Source organism: Balaenoptera borealis, assembly GCF_965194805.1.
Source record: "Balaenoptera borealis genome assembly, chromosome: 1".
Lineage (NCBI taxonomy): Eukaryota > Metazoa > Chordata > Mammalia > Artiodactyla > Balaenopteridae > Balaenoptera > Balaenoptera borealis.
Genome location: NC_138860.1, coordinates 104,694,299 through 104,716,925, shown reverse-complemented (window position 1 = coordinate 104,716,925; position 22,627 = coordinate 104,694,299). Strand labels below are relative to the sequence as shown.

General features: G+C 36.6%; 1 protein-coding gene across 2 annotated transcripts in view; it reads right to left on the bottom strand.

The window, feature by feature from the left end:
* OLFM3 (olfactomedin 3) overlaps positions 1 to 22,627 on the bottom strand; it is a 221,187-nt gene that overhangs the window by 50,669 nt on the left and 147,891 nt on the right. For both annotated transcript variants that reach the window (XM_082385714.1, XM_082385715.1), the window contains exons 2-4: positions 17,301 to 17,447; positions 11,039 to 11,194; positions 5,681 to 5,900 (exon numbers count right to left, since the gene is read on the bottom strand). In XM_082385714.1, the coding sequence (XP_082241840.1) occupies positions 5,681 to 5,900; positions 11,039 to 11,194; positions 17,301 to 17,447 (523 nt within the window). The remainder of the gene's footprint in view (positions 1 to 5,680; positions 5,901 to 11,038; positions 11,195 to 17,300; positions 17,448 to 22,627) is intronic.

Here is a 22,627-nt window from a genome sequence, read left to right as displayed (position 1 = left end):
ATGACTAACGCTTAGAGTGAGTGCCTGGTGAGAATTTGAGAGAGAAGGGCTAGAGTTAGGCAGAATCCACGTCATCAAGACAAACGAGGCAAAGCTATTTAGAATGAATTTTAAAGGAAAATCACTTAAACAAGGTATAATATAATTCGATTTGCATGTCAAAAAGATTACTCTAAATTCCTAGTGTGGTAGAGAGGGAATGACTTCAGGTAAGGGGAGTGGTTAGGAGGCCATTGCGGTAATCCATTTGAGAGGTGATCAGTGGTGCTGTGGACTAGGGTGGTGGAAGTGTGAATGCAGAAAAGAGGTGGTTTTGAGAAATCGTGAGGGAGAGGGGAGATGTGGTGATTGCATGTGAGTGAAGTTCAAGGAAGAATCAAAAGTGACTCTGACTTCTTTCTTTCTACAGCAGTTGGGTTCTATTTACTGAGTTAAACTTACTGAGGTGTCCAGGGCGTTTCTCTATTATTAGGTACCCAGCAAAACACATCCTGTGTGGGAAAGAAATCTCAGTCTTTGAACTCAGAAGGACTTGGGTTTAAAGTTGTTGCCTCCAACATGTACCTTTGGCAAATTAATTTAAGCTGTCTGAGTATCTATTTTCCATAAATTGCTAATAATAATACCTGACCCTGAGTTCTTAGAGCAATTAGGACTAACACACATAAAAAAGCTGGCATAGTGTCTGTCAAGCAGTAGGCTCTCAGCACTGCTGTAGTTACCTACTTATGTGCTTACTGTCCCCACTATAATGCAAGCTTCCTGACAGTAGGAGGACACCGCCTGCTACTCATCTTTGTAGCCCCAAATACCTGGTTAAGTGCCAGTGCACACTGGGGAGTCAATAAATATTTGTTGAATGTACAAATAAGACTACTACCACGTAGACAATTTGGTTTCTCTTTTAAAACTAATTTGGCATAAACATGATAAAAATAGTAACCCAAGTTGAGATTACTTGTAATCTCAAATTTTGAATGCTACTGTTACTTCTGTTAAACATGAAGGCTCAAAACTGATTCTGTTAATAGAAGGATGCATCCTGTACTTCACTAGATGGCACCAAACTATTGCCCTAAAATAGAACTAACCCGAGGAAGTGTTGCGGAGGGGTGGGGGGTGGGTTGGGGGTGGAGGGCTGGAAACCTGGAAAGCCTGATTATAATCTACATTAAATAGCTATTGGTGATCCCAGGGGGTGTGCAAGAGCTTCAGCTGTGCTTTTCCAGTCAAATTCTCACATGCATACAATTATATTTTGCATGTCTAGGAATGTGATATGTGTTAATTAAGCACAGGGGACTTTACTCAGTTCCTCATAGAGAAAATTAAGCACTTTTAGGAAAGTACATTACTGTACCTCATTCAGGCCACTAGGATGCATTGCTGTTGAAGCATTTTTTCTAATTTCTATCTTCTCTAAAACTTTAATTCCCTAGTAGAAATAAGCTGAATGGTGCCCTAGTGGTCTCAATGACTTGTGATTCCTTCAGCACCTTATTAAGTTAAATTTTGCAGGCAATGACACTAGTTTGTTTTTTAGTTTCTTAAAATTTATGTGATGTGCACTGTGACATCTTCCCTAAAAGCAAATCCACTGAAAAGGTGAGTGGAAATGTATTCATCACGGCTGCAATTTTATTTTCTTTCCCCAGCCCATTTTTACCCTCTGCTAATTGGCTGTGTGTGTTTAGAGGCTTTTGTGAAGAATAAAGATGCCATTGATGGATGAGCCTTATTGCTCCTGTTACTATATTGCTGATGTCATAATTATCCAATATCCCACTCTAGATCTGAGCAGCATAGCAACTGGATTTTAGACCTTTTTGGAACATTGAACCCCTGATATGTTTTTTTCTCTACATTTCCTGTGAATGGTCCTGATGTTATTTAACATCTGTTTTCTGAGTCTGTGTGCTCTGATATTTTGATATTCAGGCCCTTATTTATGAGATACTGCCAGGCATGGAATTAAAAGAGTTCACAGAGATAACTTGGTCCCGTCTATACCAATTTTCAGGAATTGTAAAAACTAAGTAAAGTGTTAATCAAATTATAACTTCGTGCCACACAAAATTGTTTGTGTTTTCTTCTGTAAATATATGTGCCTTATCAGGTACTTCCTTTGAAACTGGCGTAATTCTTTTTTTAATGAAAAATATGAAGATTCACTTATGTATTTTTTCAGGAACCATGTGGCTTTAGATTTCACAGTGTTAGGGCTGTCTGTCTCTACCTGGACATGTTTTCTACATTGCAATTAAGCATTGTGGTCCAGTTGATAGACATCCTCTCTGCTCAAGAGAGTCTCAGTAAGTGGTTTTGATTAATTGACATAAGCATGGTATGATGGAGAAAAGTACCCAGTTCTTGGGACAAAAGCATAAATGAGTTAGAGTCATTGCTTGTGGCACTGGCCTCTGTACTAAGTGAATAGGGATCTGAGGGCCACTAATAATCTAAAGCATTATGATGTGAGAACTGTTTTCAATATTTTATAAGGTCATATCAGTTAACTCAAATAGCAATCATTTCATTAAACAAGAAAATTAAATGCTAGTTTTATTGCTGTTTGATATCTATATTGGTTGCTAGATTTTATATTTTTGATTAGTTAAAATAAAAATAAATGTTAACTAATTAATATAATTTATTTGACAGTCACAGTCTTTCAGACTTTGTGGTCCATGGGGGAAAATTAATAAAACAAGTCTGTGACATATATTACAGATCACAGTCCTGAGGCCTAAGGACACCATAGAGACATTATCCATGGTTCAGTAAGAAGGAATAGGAAGAATCTGTGTCTACTTAGATTAACCCTCTTTGTTCCAAATATCATTTCTAATATTGGAGGAGATTCTGTGTTGGGAGTTATATGTGGGTTAGTAAAAACAAATTGAGAGTTATGAAAGAGCTGAGAGGAATGTAGAATTTCCTGACTGTGGTGGACATTATTTCTAGCTAAGTAAACTCAGACAGAGTGTATGTTAGAAGTGAAGTTCATTTGTAAAGTAGAGCGAATCCCAAGAGTTTTCCATGTTAATCCTTCAGAAACATAACTGGCACACTTTCAGGTTCAAGGTGATTACTAGGTATAGAACCTTTCTGTTGCCTGTCCTTGTTTATTAGTTGAGTCCATTTGTGCTAAGTAGGTGCCTGGACTTAGCATACAAAGCCAATGGCTTGGGTTTATTGTGAGATACTAGGAATGACAGAGTGAATAGATTCTCAAGGTCTTCAATGGTTCATCAACAACAAATGGACCTCTTCCAAATCAAATCAAAGCCCTACACAGATTAGTCCTATGTACTGTCATTTACAGAATATCTTTACCCAGATATGTTATGGGCTAATAAATATGCATTTGAATACTCCTTTGAACCCCTAAAGTAACTTTTAGGTATTGAGAGCACTAAAACAATTCTTGGTTTGGGATTTTCTTCTTGTTTGGTGCAGACATCATCTGGCAAGCTATAAAATGAATCTGTGCATTGAACTAAAAGTATTTCTTGATTAAAAAAGAATAAAATATGACAGCAGAATTTCTTTATGCAGTAATATTTACCTATTTTCTGTTAGCAATAAACTCCACAACTTGAATTATAAAAGCACACCATGTAAGGGAGTTTTTAAGTGCTGTATTAAATAAATGACTTTTCCCTTGCTTAATCTTAATCAGTCCTATGCCATCTTGACACAAATATGTGGCTAAAAGAGATCATTGTTTTGCAAGTAAAGGGGATTGTTCTCTGCTACTTGTTGAAATACCTAATATTTACTCTGTTGAAAGTTTAGAAATTGTTACTATGACTGCTTATAGAATTAATTTATTCAGCAAATATTTACTGAGTAACTTTTCTTAGTTTTCTAGGCATTGGGAGATACAGTATTTAGAGTGAATATCATAGACGTACTTATTCTTATGGAACAGAAGTCTAGCAAAAGAGACATCCAATAACACACAAAATGATAATGAAACATGAAAAATCCAATCATTTCAAGATTTGAGAGCACCTAGCAGGGATGCAGAGGATACATGGGGAGAGCAGTGAAGATTCAGGTGAGACATTACATTTAAACTGAGACCTGCAAAATGAATAGGAGTCTGTCACATGTGGCAGGTGAAAGTATGTTTACTGATAAAGCAAGGATAAACAGGGGAAAGAGTGTTTCAGGAGAAGGAACAAACAGCTTCTCAATGTGGCCCCATGGTTAGAGTGTTAGAGCACATGTGACTGGGACATAGTGTATGAGGAGAGAAATGGCAGGACCTAAGATGGGAGTTGTAGGGAGTGCCACAATGAAGGGCCTCCTAAGCCATGGGCTGTATCCTAGGGCATAAGGGATTCATAGGAAATTTTAAATAGAGGAAAATAATTTCAGACGTTGTACTTAAAAAAAATCCCTTTGGCAATAATGTGGACAGTGGGTAGAGAAGAGCAAGTCATGGAATCTATTGGAGTCATGATTATGAGGAGACCAGTTATAGGTGAAAAAGTATGGGCCTTGCATGATGAGAAATAAGGAGCTGAGGATTGCTGCACGTGTGTTTAGCCTTAAGAGTTTATGTTACTGCCTTCTGATAAATTCTGTTGGATTCTCTTGGAAATCCTTAGATGACTGCAGTGGGGCCTCCGATGTGGCGATTCCCCACTTTGTTTGAGGCTGTGATTACTGAATGCAACATATTGTATTTTAGCTATCTTTTTTTTATCACTTGGATTGAATCTGTAAAATAAATAGTCTTTAAACTATTTTTGTAAGTCATCCAAATTTTATTTTGTGTTTACATTTATGCTCTGAATGTTTCTTTACTAGAAATTCTTTACTCCTCTTCCCAGTTTATTTCCTATTCCAGAAAAGTTCTTCTTACCTTGAGAGAACACTTTCTATGGTTGTTGAGTCCCCCTCACCTAACACCATCATATCACAGCATGTCAACAACTAAAATACTATTCCTAAATGGATTTACAATCCCTCTTAGTCAATTCATGAACACTTATTTATTTCACATTGTTACAAACTAGTCCCATGATGACTTCAACTGATTGGCAATGGAAAAGTCTGTAAATTCAGACCAGGTGGAACCACACATTTTAGGAGTCAAAAATTAAAGTTCATTCCCCATGTCACATGCTTGGCCCCTTGTAGAGTAGTGAATATGTATTTGAGTAGGTACCTCCTTTTTATTTCTGGAGTGGATCAGAGCAGCAGATGGCAGCTCTGCATAGTAGAGAAATTGTATTCATTTCCTTATCATTGCTGTTTCACGTTTGGTCCCAGGGCAATGGCCTTTTCCCCAGTCTCTAACTTTCTCTACTGCCAGAAATGGCTTTCCTCTTCCGTGGCCACACAGTGATTGACCATCACCGATAATCTGTTTGGAATAAAGCCTATTTCCATTAGTGTGGCCAATAGCATTGCTGTATTTGCCAGACCTCTTATTTCAAGCCACTGCGGTTAACAGGGTGCTCTGAAAATCAGGCAACTGTTAATCAGATAACCTTGAATAACCAGGTCTGCTTAAGCCATCAAGGAACACTTATTTTACACTTAGAAAGCAGGTACTAGTTTCCCTAGAATTAGGAATTCATGACTATTTCCAAAATGTAAGAATGCAGTTGTCATTGAAACTACTTAAAAACACAACCTGGACAGATGGAATTGTTCTACTCACTTAGCTTTTTCATGCAGTCACGAAGTCTGGTTTCCAAGCTAAGCACCCTTTGATGTAGTTCCTCATAGTCATAGGCTCCAATTTCCTCCTGAATTCCAGTGAGGACGGCAGACAGATTCCGGATTTCCTCCTTGAACTGGGTGATTAACTTGGCATCTGTTTTGTACTGTTCCAGCACAGGAATCAAGGGCAGGAGCTCGTCCATCTTCTCTTTCAACTCCTGTGAAAAGCAGCCAGTTATTCATGAGAGTCATTTAAACAGATCAAACAGCAACATTCTTTTTCACATGATACTTAAGGGAGATTTTTAAGACAGATTCACAATTGCTTATTGATTTTTGATTGAAATTGTGTATTTCATGAGAATGTAAGTGGCTACATGATCATTAATAGTAAATCCACTTATCTCAGCTTTTCAATACAAGAACACCTCTTTAAATGGTTACTTGCTTATGAAACAGATTGATCCTTATCATAATTACAAAACTTCCTATGGTAGCAGTTCTGGGTTTATGTACTATCTTGCTTTCTGGTGGCATTTTAAAAAGTGAACAATGCATTATTTAGTTAGGAAATAGAAGCAGGGTCCATCTTCTAGTTACGAATTATTAGAAATAGGTCAAATATCCTGTTTTAGTCTATTTACCCATTAACTAATTATTAATAATATAGGGGTACTTACAGGAAATTTTGGATCCTGGAACAGCTTTTGCCTAACAGAATTTTTCCAACTTTGGGCTTCCACCACTCTGTCCTTCTACTCCTCCTCCTTTTTAATATCCTTCTTAGCACAGCATCATTAGGAAGGTAAGTTCAGCAAGTATAGTAAATCATGCAAAGCTTTTCAAAGCTCAAAGAAATGTATGTTGCTGTTTACTATTTTGAATTATTACCCATTCTCCGACTTCATTTGCCTTAGCAAAGATAATTTAGAGCTCTTTATGTAAGGCAGAGTTGCTTACCAATGTAGTGAAATTAACTCTTTCAGGGGCTAAGGTGCTCATAATTTATGTGATAAAAGAGCACAGAGTTGTTTGAAACTGAAACGTTGATTTTGGTCTAGAGAACAAGAAGTATACTTTGCCAACACTGTTTCCCTCACTCCTATCTTGGGACTGAGCCAAACCTGCAGTTTCGCTTTCAGTTTCTGAACGTGTCACCTTTTTTTCCTTTCTTTTAACTTGGTGGTGGTGGTCAGTGAAAACATTTTATGAGTTTGATTCAGTTGTGAGCTTATTGCAGTCTATCGCATTCGCTGAAGAGCTGTCACTGCTATGATCATAGCAGAAACCGCGCTGTATGCTAACGAATTTAAGGAGCTGAAAACTGCATTTTACAATTACATTTAGAACATGTTATCACTATCAATGCATTAAGATAGCAGGAGCTCCCATTGCCACCCTGATTTATGGGCTTGTGTATCTTGGGGGGAATTTCCACTTGTTCTGTAAGATTGGAATACTTAGAATTTGTCTGTATGTCCATATTGAGTGGGAGGGGACAGAGAGTCTTAATAATGAGAAAGATTGATAAATATCACAGTCAAAAGGCAGAATTGCACAGCTTTGCTCATTTTAGTGGCTCCTTTTGAAATAAACTTCTTATTAGTTTGAGCATTTTTTGCTATCCCTAAAGGAAGACACAGTTGCTTCATTAGGATTTTAATGAGAAGAGTTCTGATGGTACCATTTGCTGCGTATTATAGCAACTGTTACAATGAAGAGTTTTATATTCTAGTATGGGAATATTGAAAAGAGAGTAATTCAGTGTCACAATTTTGGTGGCATTTTATTTCCCCTGAGCTAAAAATTATATATATGTGTGTGTGTGTGTGTGTGTGTGTATATATATGAATTTTGGGGTCTTTTCAAAAATTTATAATTCAATTATTGGCAGTCGATTCTAACTCTGGACACTTGTCAGAGAGCAATAGAAAGTCCAACTGATGTACATATCAAATACTTAAAAGATTAAAGTAGAATAACACAGATCTGTGCTTACTTATCCTTTCTAGAATTTCATTTTCTACTATGTTGCTCTTATAGCAAAGTGTATACCTAGACTATCTTACCCAACCAAGATTTCTTCATATAAGAATGATAGTCTCAAGTATAACTAGAACAAGCTTTTTTATCATAAAGAATATAGAAGACACAACCTACTTAGATTTTTTGATAAGCTGAAAAGGGTGTGCCAGAGGAGGATTTTCTTCCAATTTAAAAGTATTCTTCAATGTTAAACTTACTTTTGGAATGTTCCATTTCTTCTTCTCATATATGGCACCTCAGCAGCTAGAGCAAAATCTGACTCATGATAGGACTTGGTGAATAAATACATTTAACAAGCATATCTTGAGCATTTAATTATTATTATTAAATTTAATTCAGAGAGCTATAGTCTGCTTGGAGAGGTAATATAGCATTGGTATTAGGAGGCTTAACTCGGGAGCTGGACTTTGTAGTTCTGATACATATTAGATATACGATCCTGGACGAATTGCGTAATTTCTTTGTACATCAGTTTCTTCATGTGAATGATGGGAATAAACACAGTGTCTACCTTATAGGATTGTTGTGAGGATTAGATTAGTTAATATATAGTATATTTAAAGTGCTTGGAACTATGTGTTGAATATGTGTAATCCTTCAAGAAAATGATGTTATTATCATTATTGCTATTTGGAGTTTGACATACAAGTTCAGTATCCACGTGGATTACATGAACTAGGAAAATCAAAATCATCATGTTCTATGGAGCTGCCTAAAAATTAAGTTTTCTTATTGGTGGCTTGGCTTCTGCTAGGCAAACTTGTATCTTTCTGTTTCTTTGTCTCCTCTCTTCTCCCATAAGTTCCCATAGATGCACACGTGTCATCATTTGTCACCAACTCTGCCAGCCCTGCTACTTGCAAGTTGTCCCTTGGCGTCACAGAGTTCTGTATTGTCCATCTGAGCTTGAATGATTTTCACTCTGAGCCGGAAACCCCGAGCTTCTCTCCTTCTGTCCCCCTTCCTTTCTGGGAATGCTCCCTATGTGCCGTAAGTACCGGCTGATCATTCCTGCTTTGTTGATAGCCTTAGCATCGCATCAGGCTCACGGTATTGGTCTATCGTCTACACCCTAACACTGAATATTGAAAATTGACATTGAACATCTTTTGGTTTTCTTAATCTCCTCTGTAATTTAGTATTTTCTGGGGAGGAAAGTGGGCACTAAGTCCAAAACCGTTTTCTTGAATATTGCCAAGTCTTGTAGCTCTTCCCCTGAACTTCTCTAAACAAAATTAAGAAAAGTTAATAATTCTTCCCTTTGTGCCATTTTGATGTTTATGCCTCTTTTTACTGTCAAATTTTACCTGCCTGTTTGTTAGTTGTCTTTCATAGAAGAGAGATTATGTATTATATACCCAGCAGAGGGCCCAACACTGCCTTGTACACAGTATGTGCTCAATAAATATTGGTTAAAATTAATTTATTTGCTTTTCAGCCTTATACTCTTCTGTGTTTACCATTCCCCCATAATTTCTCTATTCTGCTAGTTTACTCATTCTCTTATTTCCAATAATCTTTAAATTTATTTTTATCTTCTAGGCCTTGCTCTAATTTGTTATCATTTCTTAACCTTCTGGCTTTGCTTACTTCTCTCTTCAATTTAATCTCATGATTCATCACTTTAGCCCCCTCTCTTGTCAATACCCTAAACTTTCTTACCCTCTTGTCCTTCTGTTTTACCTTTCTGGGAAAACTTTAAAACTGGTTCAGTGCAAGATTTTTTTTTTTTTTTTTTTTAAGATATTCACGTTATTTTATTTATTTATTTATTTATTTATTTATTTATTTATTTATTTATTTATTTATTTATGGCTGTGTTGGGTCTTCGTTTCTGTGCGAGGGCTTTCTCTAGTTGCGTCAAGCGGGGCCACTCTTCATCGCGGTGCGCGGGCCTCTCACCATCGCGGCCTCTCTTGTTGCGGAGCACAGGCTCCAGACGCGCAGGCTCAGTAATTGTGGCTCACTGGCCCAGTTGCTCCGTGGCATGTGGGATCTTCCCAGACCAGGGCTCGAACCCGTGTCCCCTGCATTGGCAGACAGACTCTCAACCACTGCGCCACCAGGGAAGCCCAAGATTGTTTTTTATACCTTTCTACTCAGGCTCCTGAGCACCACTGAAGAAAATTACAAAACCATGCTAATTTCTGCCATATTAAACTGTGTCATGCAGAGACCCTGTTTCATGTCCCTGACTAGCTCCCTGCCAATCATAATTTTGTATGAAAAGCACTTCTAATGTTTGACCAAGAACTTGGATTCAGGCCCACTCCCTCACCATTAGCAGTGTATCTCACTTCCTAACTGGCAGGGAAAGCAGAGGCTATTATGCTTGTAAAATCACAGTATGTTTTATAAACTATGTGCTATGCCTTTGTAAGGCAGACTATTTCTTTTTAATAGAAGCTCAAATAGCATTATCATAGATTTTATTTTAATCTATGACAGTGTCATACATAGTTAATAAAAATCCACATAGCATGCTTAAAAGCATTGTTTCTCCATTTTCAGTGTTTCTAGATAATTACCAATAAACAGCTTAAAGTCTAAAAAAATACTTTTTTGTGGGACTTCCCTGGTTGCACAGTGGTTAAGAATCCGCCTGCCAATGCAGGTGACACGGGTTTGAGCCGTGGTCTCGGAAAATCCCGCATGCCGCGGAGCAACTAAGCCCGTGCACCACAACTACTGAGCCCATGTGCCACAACTACTGAAGCCTGTGCTCCTAGAGCCTGTGCTCCACAACAAGAGAAGCCCGCGCACCGCAACGAAGAGTAGCCCCCGCTCGCTGCAACTAGAGAGAGCCACGCGCAGCCACGAAGACCCAACGCAGCCAAAAAAATAAATAAAAAAATAAACAAAATAAAATAAATAAATACTTTTTGTATCAAATTGTGAAACAACCCTTGTTTATGTGCTGTTAAAAATGGTATTATTGCCTCTTTTAATAATTCATATTCTCTGTATTTCTCCTCATATTAGCAAGGCATAAAATCATCAGAAAATCTTTGATAAATTTAATTATTAATTTTCCTAGATTGACCATTGTTATACATATTGAAATGCCTTTAAATCTATCCAGAATCTCTGCCTAGCTCTAGGAGGGTAAAGCTCTTTTTATAGCAAGTCTTCTATGCATTCCTACCAGGTAATGGTCAGTTTCAGTGGAGAGATGATTGATGTCCCCAGTGAATTTTGAACCTTGCATATATGGGCTGATGTACAGTTATTTCTAGCTGAGTGCCATGGTGGCTGTCCATCATACTCAGTGTCTCATTTGGACTGACAAGATTGCTGAAGTTAAACTTACTTGAAAATGCTTGGTCATTAGTGTCTTCCGGTCATCTTCAATCTGCCGAAACTTGGCCTTCAGCCCTTTCATTTGGGTTTCCATTTTTAGAACATATTGGAAATCTCTCTGAGTTCTCAAGTTTAAGACTTCAATAGACTGAGACATGTTTTGAACCTGTTAAACAAGAACATTGGCATTATTGTCTTTTTACAGGTATATACAGTCACTACTGAAGTAGCAAAAATGACATTAACATTAAAAACTGGAAGTGCCAAATCCATAATTGCATTTCCACAGGACATACTTTCAGAAGACTAATTCTTCATGATAAACATTCAAATAATTTAGCAAAAGAAAACTGTACCTAGGCAGGAAATAATAAAATGGACATTCTAGCATTAGAAATGACTAAATATTAATAAGATTTTGATATATCAGAAAAATAAATTTAAAAAATAGAATATTCATTCCAGGGCTTAGTAAGCTTATCATGGCTCAATCTGTTAAATGTTAAGATAAGTTGTTTCTTTAAGTACTGACTCTGACTTCCTCAGGGTCTGGGATGCTTAGCAATCGTGGATGGTGGTGAAGTGTCTAACAGATCTAGCGTGCATTCATTCCAGTACAGTTACTTCAAGCTGCATCTGAAGTACTCCCAGGGGTGAGGCTGAACTGAGCAAGATGAGTGGTGGTAGCGTTGGGACACCTCCTAACTCAGAGACCATACTGTTTAAGAGACTTGGAAATTGGCCACTGCATTAAGTGTTTGGTAGATAGGCAATAAATATATGTTAAGGTGATGGCACCATCCGAAGTTCATTGAGCCCCAGGCTATTTAGAAGTGGGAAATAGGTGACCTATAAAGCATGTAGAAATGAGGAAAGAAAGACTACTCTAATTCTTATGGCAGCAGAATCTGGAAAACAAAGTGAAAGCCTCTAATAGGAGGAGAGCTATTAAATGAGTTGAGGAGTAGAATATGACTAAACTAATTTAAAGGATACAATAGAGCTCTATACTTTGGTACTCACAGTATTGTCTACAGAGCAACAACTTGGCATCACCTGTGAGCCTGTCAGAAATGCAGAATCTTGGGGCCCAACCCAGAGCTACTGAGGCAGACTCTTCATTTTATCAAGATTCCCTAAGTGATTCTTATGTTTATACATTTTAAGAAACATTGCTTAACATGGAGGAATATCCATGAGAAAAGTAAGTGAGAAAAGCAAATGTAAAGATCTTAATATAATTTGAATCCTTTTATTCTAAATAAAATTCACCTCTCTCCCGCCCTCTCTCTTTCTCTCACTATGTCTCACATGTACACACACACACACACACACACACACACACACACACACACACACACTTGAGCACACATATGTAAAAGAAAGCAGTATATAAGCAAAAAACATGGAGAAAGATATGGAAGGATTAGAAGAATACATATTAGGTGATTAAAATTAGTTTTCTGGTGGGGGGTGGTAAGGTGTGGGTGAGAGAAGAAGTAACAAAATAAATATTGTAGAAAGAGGTCCCTGGTAAATATTGTATATAAATTCATTTGCATAGAATTATATTTTATATTCATAAATGAATACATGAAAGCATGGGCTCAAAAAATGGGATTTCAGATGAGTTTGACCTCATTTCATATATTTTTATGCGTTATTCCATATATTTTAAAATAAACAAGTATTATTTACGTAACACATAAAAAAGTTATTTTCATTGTAAAACCTTGTGAGTTACAAATAAGGAAGGGATTTGTTCAGAGACAATTTCTGTCATCAGGTAAGTCACAAAGCTTAGTGGACCAGCTGGCTTTAAAGAGCCCGTTGTCAATATATTCCTCAGCAATGGAACATTCAGAAAAGGCAGTGAATTCTGCTGCCTTGGCTTGCCTCAGTTCCTCCACTTGTTTTTTTTTTTTTTTTTTTTGTCAGAGAAGGTCATATTTTTCTGTTTCTTTTTCTGCTGTCTTGATCCATAGTCCTGTCCTTTATAAACCCTGTCTTTTCGGGACATACTACAGTCTAGCTTATATTAAATCTAATTGTGTAATGTGTGTGAATGGGAAACAGAAAAGTGGCTGCCCTTCTGTAAACTCATTGAGGTTAGAATCTGTGTCTTATTCATACCTTGTATTCCCATGACCTTACACAGAACTAGGCGCAGAATAATTGCTCAAATATTTATTGGGTAAAATTATCTTAGGCTTCCAACAGTAGTAATATGTAACAAGTATTTTAATATTTTAACAAAAATATCTTTCTCCTGTCACTGGTTTGTCTATAGTATTACATGACCCTCAAATATTTCTTAATTTACTGTCATTCATACATTCAGAAAGCTTCATTTAAAAAAAACACAGAATTACTGCAGCACAGAATTACTGAGGCAACATTGAAAGCATGGTAACTGCATCTTGGATGAATGCAATGCTTTCAAAATAATTTTCAACTCCATTATGGTTAAGCATGAATAAAGAAAAGCCATTTGTGTTAAAGAAACTATTTACACATTTAAATATGGCATTTGTCTATGAAAACACACATCTCTGGCATGTCCAATATTTTCCTAGGAATTCTGTGTACTTAGGCAGAATCCATACAATTAGAAAACGATAGGCAAGTGAGATATCCTGGATAAAGTTAAAACAGCCTCTCTTATTTTGCCTCTAACTTACCCTATCAATTTAATTTTCAACTTTATTTGTGTTATGCGAAAATGCACTGAGAGAATTTTTGCTGAGACTTGATTGTGACCTTCAAGCAGAATCATGTAAAATTATAAGAGCTACATTTGGGGTGATAGCTAGAGATGGAGCTGTCTAACTGGGGAGGATGGTTCTGGGCTGCCTTTTGCTTTTCCTGCTGGCTGTACCTAGGACTGTTTAGTTTCCCACTGGTTATGGAGACCCACTGAGAATCAGTTTCCTGGTGATACTTGAGATTGGATCCCCATGATTACACTTGTGGGAAGGAGACTCATTCCTCTTTTAGTCTGCTTATCTCTGATGTTCTGCTATTCAGCTGTCTACACATGCCCCTGGGTAGACTGTCTACATAGTGTGGCAAGCTCATTGTTACTCTTCGCTGATAATGTTTTGAACTCTTTATTTACCTTGGTTCTTTGTATAAATAAAACGTCTGAGGCCTTTCTGAACTTAAACACAAACTAACTTAGATTTTCACTCTCATTTATAATTAGTGTGGAGGCTACTTGAAAAAAAGAAGCCCTACAGTTCAGTATGCTTGGATAGGGTTGGGATTAACAAAAATAAACAGGGATTTCTTTATTGTAGGTCTTCACAGAACCTTTAGTATTAAACCGTATGACGGAAATCTTCAAGAGTGAAGTATCATGTACCGTGTTTCTTAAAATTATTTTATTGGAGGATGTCATCAGCATCCTATTCCAAAAATCACAGTTTAGGAAATATTGACCTAGACAATGCGGGCCTGTACAGAGATGCTGCATAGCTAACAGACAAGCATTTTTTTTTAAGTGAAAATTTTTAGTTTGTATACACTAAGACCTGATGTATTGTGAAACCAATTGTAATTTTTCTAATATTCAGTAGTATAAATACTTATTCAAAATATTTGACAGAGCATCAGTTAAATAAGTGTGGGTACCACCAGTGGCATTTTGAATGACACTGGCATGGTGTTGAGAAAATGCAAAGTTGATCTGGTATGGCTCCACAGTCTACTGGTTGAGTGACATTGATAAGTTTTTTAGCCTCAAAAAACACCAGTTTCCTTTTATGTAAACTTAGAAGGGCAACAACCTCTGCTATAAGGTTTGAATGGAGCAGATACAAATATAATAGATGGGAACTATTGTTATTAATATTATTCTCAATAAGAATATTCCCTTATTGTAAACTAAATCAATCCTTTGGTTAATAATGACATGGGCTGCTTAACGGTCAGGCTCCTATTTGCCATCTGGTACCTTGGATATTTGTAAAACTATAGAGAAGCCAGCAAGGGACTGGCTCAGTCTGCATAAGGAATGCTGCTTTCAGATGTTTTTTCTTTGGGTCAGTGCAGCAAACCAGTGCTACTTACTTCCTTCAGGCCACTCTAAATAGTACACACAATTTATTATTCCTCTGTTTCCATAACACTACCAAATGGTGAATTTGCTTAATCTAACCTGTGGTGACCTTGATTTTGTTAATAAATTTTGTTTTTTGTCATTTAGGTATTGATGCATTTTTTTAAACATCTTTATTGGAGTATAACTGCTTTACATTGTTGTGTTAGTTGCTGCTGTATAACAAAGTGAGTCAGCTATACGTATGCATATATCCCCATATCCCTCCCTCTTGCGTCTCCCTCCCACCCTCCCTATCCCACCCCTCTAGGTGGTCACAATGCACCGAGCTGATCTCCCTGTGCTATGCCGCTGCATTTTTAAAGGTGTGATTTTCTCGAATTTCGTTAAAATGGTAAACAAATTGCCTATTGGATGGTATGGTCATATAAACTTCAATGATTGCTTCAATCAATCCCCTTAGTTGTACTTTTCAGACCTTATTCATCCTTTACTAATTCCTGGTTTTATCATAGCTCTGGAATACATTTCCCTCTGGACATGAAGAGAGTATTATCCACTTCCTGACATTCATAGTTTATTTGAATTTTTCAGCTGATTTTTGAAGAAATGTCCAAGTCTATGTGTGGGTGTGTGTATGCAATGCTGTACTGAAAATAGTAACAGAAATAAGATTATCGAGTCTAAGAAAATGTTTCTCATCATAGTTGATGTAGAAAGAAGATATTTTTGCGTAGAAAAGAAGATGGAGTAGAAAGTTAGTAATCTGAGAGGAAATACAAGTTAATAGAAAAGCAAAATTGGATTTAAAAGATTAAATCTTTTTACCAAAATAATTAATTTCCCTAGTAACCAAATAATATTAAACTATATGTTTGAACTTTTTCATAGATATAAAGAAAATCTATGAAGAGAAGAATAATCATAGTTCATATGTCATGAACAGTTTTAACAGTTGAGAGGCACGTTAGCTGGGGTCATTAACTTGAATGACAGTTACATTTGCTCTTGTTTAGGGGACAGATATTGAAGGAGCAGGGAAGACTGGATCTTTTTAAAAAAGAGACTTAAGAAGAGAAAGCAAATAGGTGATGATGACTCCAAGGATAAGGGCAGAAAAAACAGACTAATCTCTGTATGAAAATGTGAAAATAAGTCTTCTTAAAATCTTAGGGCATCAATATACTTCCAAGTAATGTACACTGAGGAAAGTTATTTTAATTATATGGCAGTGGAAGAGAGTTACTGTAGCTAGACTTAAAATTGCATAAACTAGGGATGTCTGTATTAACAAATTCAGTGCTTTCATTTTTCTAGCTTCTCTTAATTTTCTGTTAAAGCTTCCTATTCAGTGCTATAATTGTGTAAATGATCATGGAAAGGATATTTCACAGAGTGGATTGTTGAGCATGATATCCTCTAAAAACACATACTACCTAATATATCTTATTATCCCTGAAGATATTTAAAATTCAAATATGTTGTCATCCTTCCATCACTCTGGCCACCCCAGCTGTCCAACCATATTCAGAGGCCAACACAGTGAAAGTGTGAATGAGGAAAACTGAAAGAACCATTCATTGTTTTTTTTCTCCCTAAACTAAACATAAATAACCTTTCATGAGATGACTTTCATCTGTGAAAGAGAATAAATCAAGGGCATTCTGCATTTGATTGTTATGGATCCAGCTTAAGTAAATTATATGGAGAGAATGCTATTGAATGAAATTGAAGAACTTAATGTTCAAAGGAATGACTTAGAAAATGATGTTAAATGCTTGGAATTATTCATTATCTGTCCAGATAGCTTGCATATTGTATGCCATTATTTTAACTTCCCTGCAAGATTGTTGATGAGATCGAAAAGTATGAGCTCAAAGAGCCTAGTGTGATCCTGAAAGTTGAGGCTAAATTTCTGTCACTGGAATAAGACTTCATACTATTTTCTTCTTAAGGAGAGATAGACTAGATATTAAGAAATATGACAGAAAGCCAGTCTTAAGGCAAGATTGGGACAAGTAAAAGTCAGATAAATAGAACAACAGAGCAGGAATCTTGAGGTACTACTTTCAAGGAAGGGGAAAGCATTTATTTGAGAAGGGGGACAAAAATTGGAAGAACCCTCCTCACCATTACCTGCCTTCCCATAATTTCCTTTTCAAAGAATGGTAGATTTCAATAAAAATATTCACAGGGGACAAAGGACACCTACCTTTTCCAGCAGCTGGCGAAGCTGCCTGCTTTTGGCATCCCGGGAGCACAGGTTTTGTTCTGGAGCAACCACTGTGCAAATGCATCGTCCATCAGGATCCTGTGCTGAGCTGTATACCTGCCATCCTTCTTTGGGGCTAATCTGAGTCTGAGGAGATCAATAGCACAAAACACAGAAAACACAGACAAAGAGAGAAAGAGTGTGGGTTTGTATAATTGTAAGCAAAGCATGTTTTTTTTTGATATTTAAAGTTTGTGATTTTATTCTCTAAAGTTAAAAAGAAAGAGATTAAATAATTCGCATAGGCAGCACAGCTTCATTCAGTTATACCTTCCTTTTCAGTGCTCAGAAGGAGAATCTTTCTTTTTCTTTTGATTCCATATTATTAACTATTTATTGATCCTACACCACTTCCTAATGCTTTCTGTCATATTTGGACAATTTAATGCAACTTTAGAAGTATCTACTAAATATTCAATACTTAGTCACATATCACCAATCTTTCTACACAGGGTCTGTTAGCTTGTCTTCCTCAACAGTAAATGGTAATTAGTAGTAGTATGTATTTTTCTGATTATTACTCATGTGTGATATTCTGAAGCAAAGTCCTCTCCCAGAGAGCTTCTCATGTATTGAAGGGTCAATTATTAATAAAGCTGGAAAGGTATCACATGAGAATATAGGGTAAAAATAATTAGACCAGCATTGTTTTGCAAAGGATATAGAGTCTCAGAAGAGTTAAAGATAGTATTTTGGCATAGGCCGCTGAAACTGACCTTCCCAAATTACTTTTGTGCACTTGTCACCCAAACTCACTAGAACCCTATCTTAAAGTGACATTCCTGTTCTACTGCAGTCTGCCTCCTATTGTTTCTAGTTTTTCTGTATCTTCCTATAAGAAACTTCTTTCCAACCAAATTGGTCTTTTTGTGCCCTGAAAGCGTGCAACCTTGATTCACATCTTTGTATGTTACTCATTTTGTTCTCCTACTTGGAATACCTCTTACAAACCTTCAATTTACTCAGTCCTCATGGTTTCAACCTCTTCTGAAGGATTGTCTGTGTTATTCATTAGGCACTTAATGTGTATTTTCTAGTATTGTTATCTGTCTTTCATATGTCTTTTTCAATAATTAGTCTATATCCAGCTACAGGATATATTGGCTACTTCCTATCTGCCATATCAAGTACATTCTATCAAGTACAAAAATCAGTAACTCATTTTTTGTCTAGTTATTTTTCAGAAGAACTCTGCTTTGAGCATACATTCTCCACTATGCAATCAGAAGCTGTTGTGGATGTCTTAATGCACTGCCCAGAGAGACACTCATTCATTATTCCAGGTGCTGAGAGTGTCAGTGGCTTGACTCTCAGCTGAGTTCTCTCTGGGGTTTGCTGAGGCTGAAGAATGCTGCCTGCTCAAGGTCAGACCCTATTACACGGGATAGCTCACATCCATTGACTTGCTGATGCAGGGGTACAAAGAAGGATGCTAAGAAGCAGGAATAATTATTATTCCCATTTCACAGAAGAGAAAATTAGTTAACTTGCCTAAGAATGCACAGCTTGTATATAGTAGAGCTATGTATGAAGCCAGAGCAGTACTGTCCAATAGAATGAGAGCCACGTGTATAATTTTAAATTTTCTAGTAGGCAGGTTTAAAACAGTAAAAAGAAACAAGTGAAATTACTTTTAATATTTTATTTAACCCAGTATATCCAAAATATTATCATTTCAACATGTACTCAATATAAAAATTACTCATGAAATACTTTACATTGTTTTTTTCTCCTTTTTTGTACACTCTTTGAAATTGAGTGTGCATTTTACACTTATAGCACACCCCAGCTCGGACCAGCCACATCCCAAGTGCCCAGTAGCCACAGTGGCCTCCTTATTGGACTGTATAGCTAGAATCTTGCTTTTAATTCCACTGCTATGGCCATATTACTATGATGCTGAACATCCAGATAATCGTTCTTAAAGGTCAATCATATGGATATTGAAAAACCTACCTGACAGGTGTTACATAGACAAACCATCCAGTTTGCATCTGAGTTTCTTTTGCCTGTGGAAATGTCAGATAAACCAGTGGGCCTCCTTCTAGCTAAGCTCTGACTAACTTCTACAGCTGGGATCTGAAATTCTTCAGTCTTTGTCCTTCCCTCTATGGTTTCCAGGGAATCAGCAGATAAGGAGATATTTCTTATATTATCAGGAGAAGAGGGAGATGAATTTTGTCTAGAAAAGAAAGTATTTAATGACTCAGGCTGGAGGGGCTGGAACAAGGAAGGATGAAAGAGAGGCTGAGATGGGGCTAGGAACATGGAGGTGAATGGTGCCCAGCAGAGAACTATTTTGCACAATGCCCAGTGTTACTGGGCTGGTCTGTTTGCCTTTAGACTGGAGCGCTTTGCCTGGTAGGAAGCAGATTCTTAAAAGGACTAAACCAGCCTGACCTCTCTCCACAGAGCTGCCATAGTCTGTGGCATCTTCTGTCTTGTAATTTGCAGCAGAAGAGATATAATCTCCTACTTATTCTCTCCCAGGCCCTAGCTCGTCACATACCATCAACCAACACACAGATTTTTTCCTTTCAAGGGCTTTAGAGAAAATCACTATAGGGTGCTTATAGGCATTCCAACAACAATCATGGGGAAGCTATAAATTATAAACTCGTGAAATTCAAAAAGATGTCATAGTCCTTGTCCTTGGTCTGTAATGAAAAGGAAATGGTGCCAAACCTGTCTTTTAGTCTCCTTTTTCAGATAGCTCATAGAAGTGTCCTGTGCTGCCTTTTATTTCTGAGGTATTGGATTCATTATCATTTCTTTCTTTTGATTCCCCTTACTCCTTCTTTCTAGCATTTATGCCTGACTATGATTGGGACAGAAAGATGTACTTAGAATTATATATTATTAGAATCAGATAAGATCGTAAAGATAATCTTTTCATACTAAAGAAGAAAAAATGCAAAGAGATTATCTACAGAACGGAGATAGGTACAGCTTAGCAGAGTAGTTTCAATGATGTAATTAAAGGTTTAAGCTGAGTAACAGTATGGAACGAATATATCTCGACATAGTTTCTACAGTTTCAACTAGGCTTCTCCTGACGTTGGACACAAATCTCAAATATGTCAGAAAATTAAGGCTTCTCACTAGAATAAATTTAGCTTTTGTATAAAGGAGCAGGGACCACCCAATTATAATATTAAAATATCTTTAACAGCAGTGCAAATACTGATTATTAAACCTGGCATCATTAATATTGATGTTCTCTTGCCAGGTGTTTGGCTAACTAGTAAAGAGCTTATAATGTCAGGGCAAGGTGTCAGTTGCTCTCTGGAATGAGGGAAGCAGAAAAGGTGAATAGGGTTTGATGTTCATTTAGTATTCTTCCTGAAGTGTCAGCTTAATAAAAGTAGACTCCAGTTTTGTTTGTACTTTCAATTGTCTTCTTGTAAGAATTATTGAAAAGAGCCATGGCTTTATCTGCTACAGAGTTAGTCTGAATGATCTCAACTATAGCAAGTTACCTCTCTGGCAAGAAAAAGGTAACTCAAAAGAGAAAAAAGCTAGTATAAAAGATGAGTGCTTGACAGTTGTGTGGGTTTGACAGAGACTTCTGTGTCAGGTTTAGTGATAAAGGAAGCTTTATGAGCGTGTCTAGTGTTCTCTTTTATGACACCCATATTGGCATTGAAAAGAGGATAAAAATAAAACCAGCTAAGACCTCAGGTGGAAAGAAATATTTAGATGGATTTTGGATACCAATGAGAAAAGATCTGCTCTCATTTTAACTTAAAAGAGCAGTTACTTAGGTGTCAATAAAACTCATATAATAGTAATAGCAAACATTTATGGTGCTCTAGCCATTAGTTGGCAGTTCACATACATTACTGCCTTTGAATATCACAGTAACTCTATGAACCAGGTGATGTTATTCTGCCCATTTTATAGGTTAGGAAACTGAGACTTAGAGACAGTAAGGAACTTGCTCAAGGTCATGTAGGAGGTAATCAGCAGAGCTGAGATTTGCACTTGCACAGTCTGATATCAGAGCTTGAAAGTTTAACCCCCATACTGCACCACCAGTTATCTGAAATTCCCTTTTATATATGATGACGATAATTCTGATAGCATTTTCTGAACTACCGTGAAGCTGACTACTTGGACCTGGAGGGTGCATACGGTTTATTGCTATCCAAAGCATTGCTAATCACTGTGATTACTGATGCAATTCTCTTTGAACCTTTTGTGTTAATTAGAAGAACTAAATGAACTATTTAGCAGTTTTTAATATTACAAAACTCATGAAATATTTAGGCATGCTCTAAATAGAATTAAAATGATAATTTTAACAATTGGATTTCAAGTTTGGATTTTTTACTTACAATTTAATTACAGAGCTATGCTTTATAAATACAAAGTTACTTTGTGAGAAGTCTCTGAGAACTTCAGGGGCTTTGAACAGGAAAGAAAGATCCTGAAGACTGAGGTAAAAATAAAAATAAAAATATCTTGCATTTCAGCATGTTTTTCTTTTTATAAAACCCCTTCTCTTATATTAGTCTCACTTCTTTTGAACCAATACCCTTAGAAATAGACATTATCTTATTTATGAGGAAACAAACGCAAAGAACTGAAGCAGTGTTTTCCGAAGTCACCCGTTTAGTAATATATTATATATGTTATATATATGATATACATATATATCATATATATAATATATGTATATATAATATATATACATATATTATATATAACATATATAATATAATCAAATATATATGATATATATATTTATATATATATAAATATATATATAGCATATATGCTATATATGGGACTTATACCAGTTTTCTCCCATTTTCAGATCAGAGCTCTTTATGTTCATCCTCTGCAGATAAATTGCAGATAGATCGCCTATGTCCATTCACCAATAGCTGAAAAAACTTCGCTTTAGAGGAGATGCACCCAGCGAGGTGGAGGGCATTATCCAAACAATGTGGAAACAAGTAGCAGTTGGGACTCCAAAGGAATAATTAGCAGTAAAGGCTTGGCAAGACACAAGTGGAGGGACAGGCAAAGGGACAGCATTCTGATTCTTTGAAGAGGACAGAATCAACTGGTTGAACATTGCTAGGTCTTATGTTTATGCTGAATGTCTGGGAATTTCATGAAAGTACAGACTGAGGCAAAAAAGAATAAGGGATCTAGCTAATGAAAGGGGGGTACAAGGTAGGGGAAAATAAAGCAGAAAAAAATCCATTTACTAAAACCTATTCAATTTAGAATAGGAGATACCTGATGATTTAGAGGAG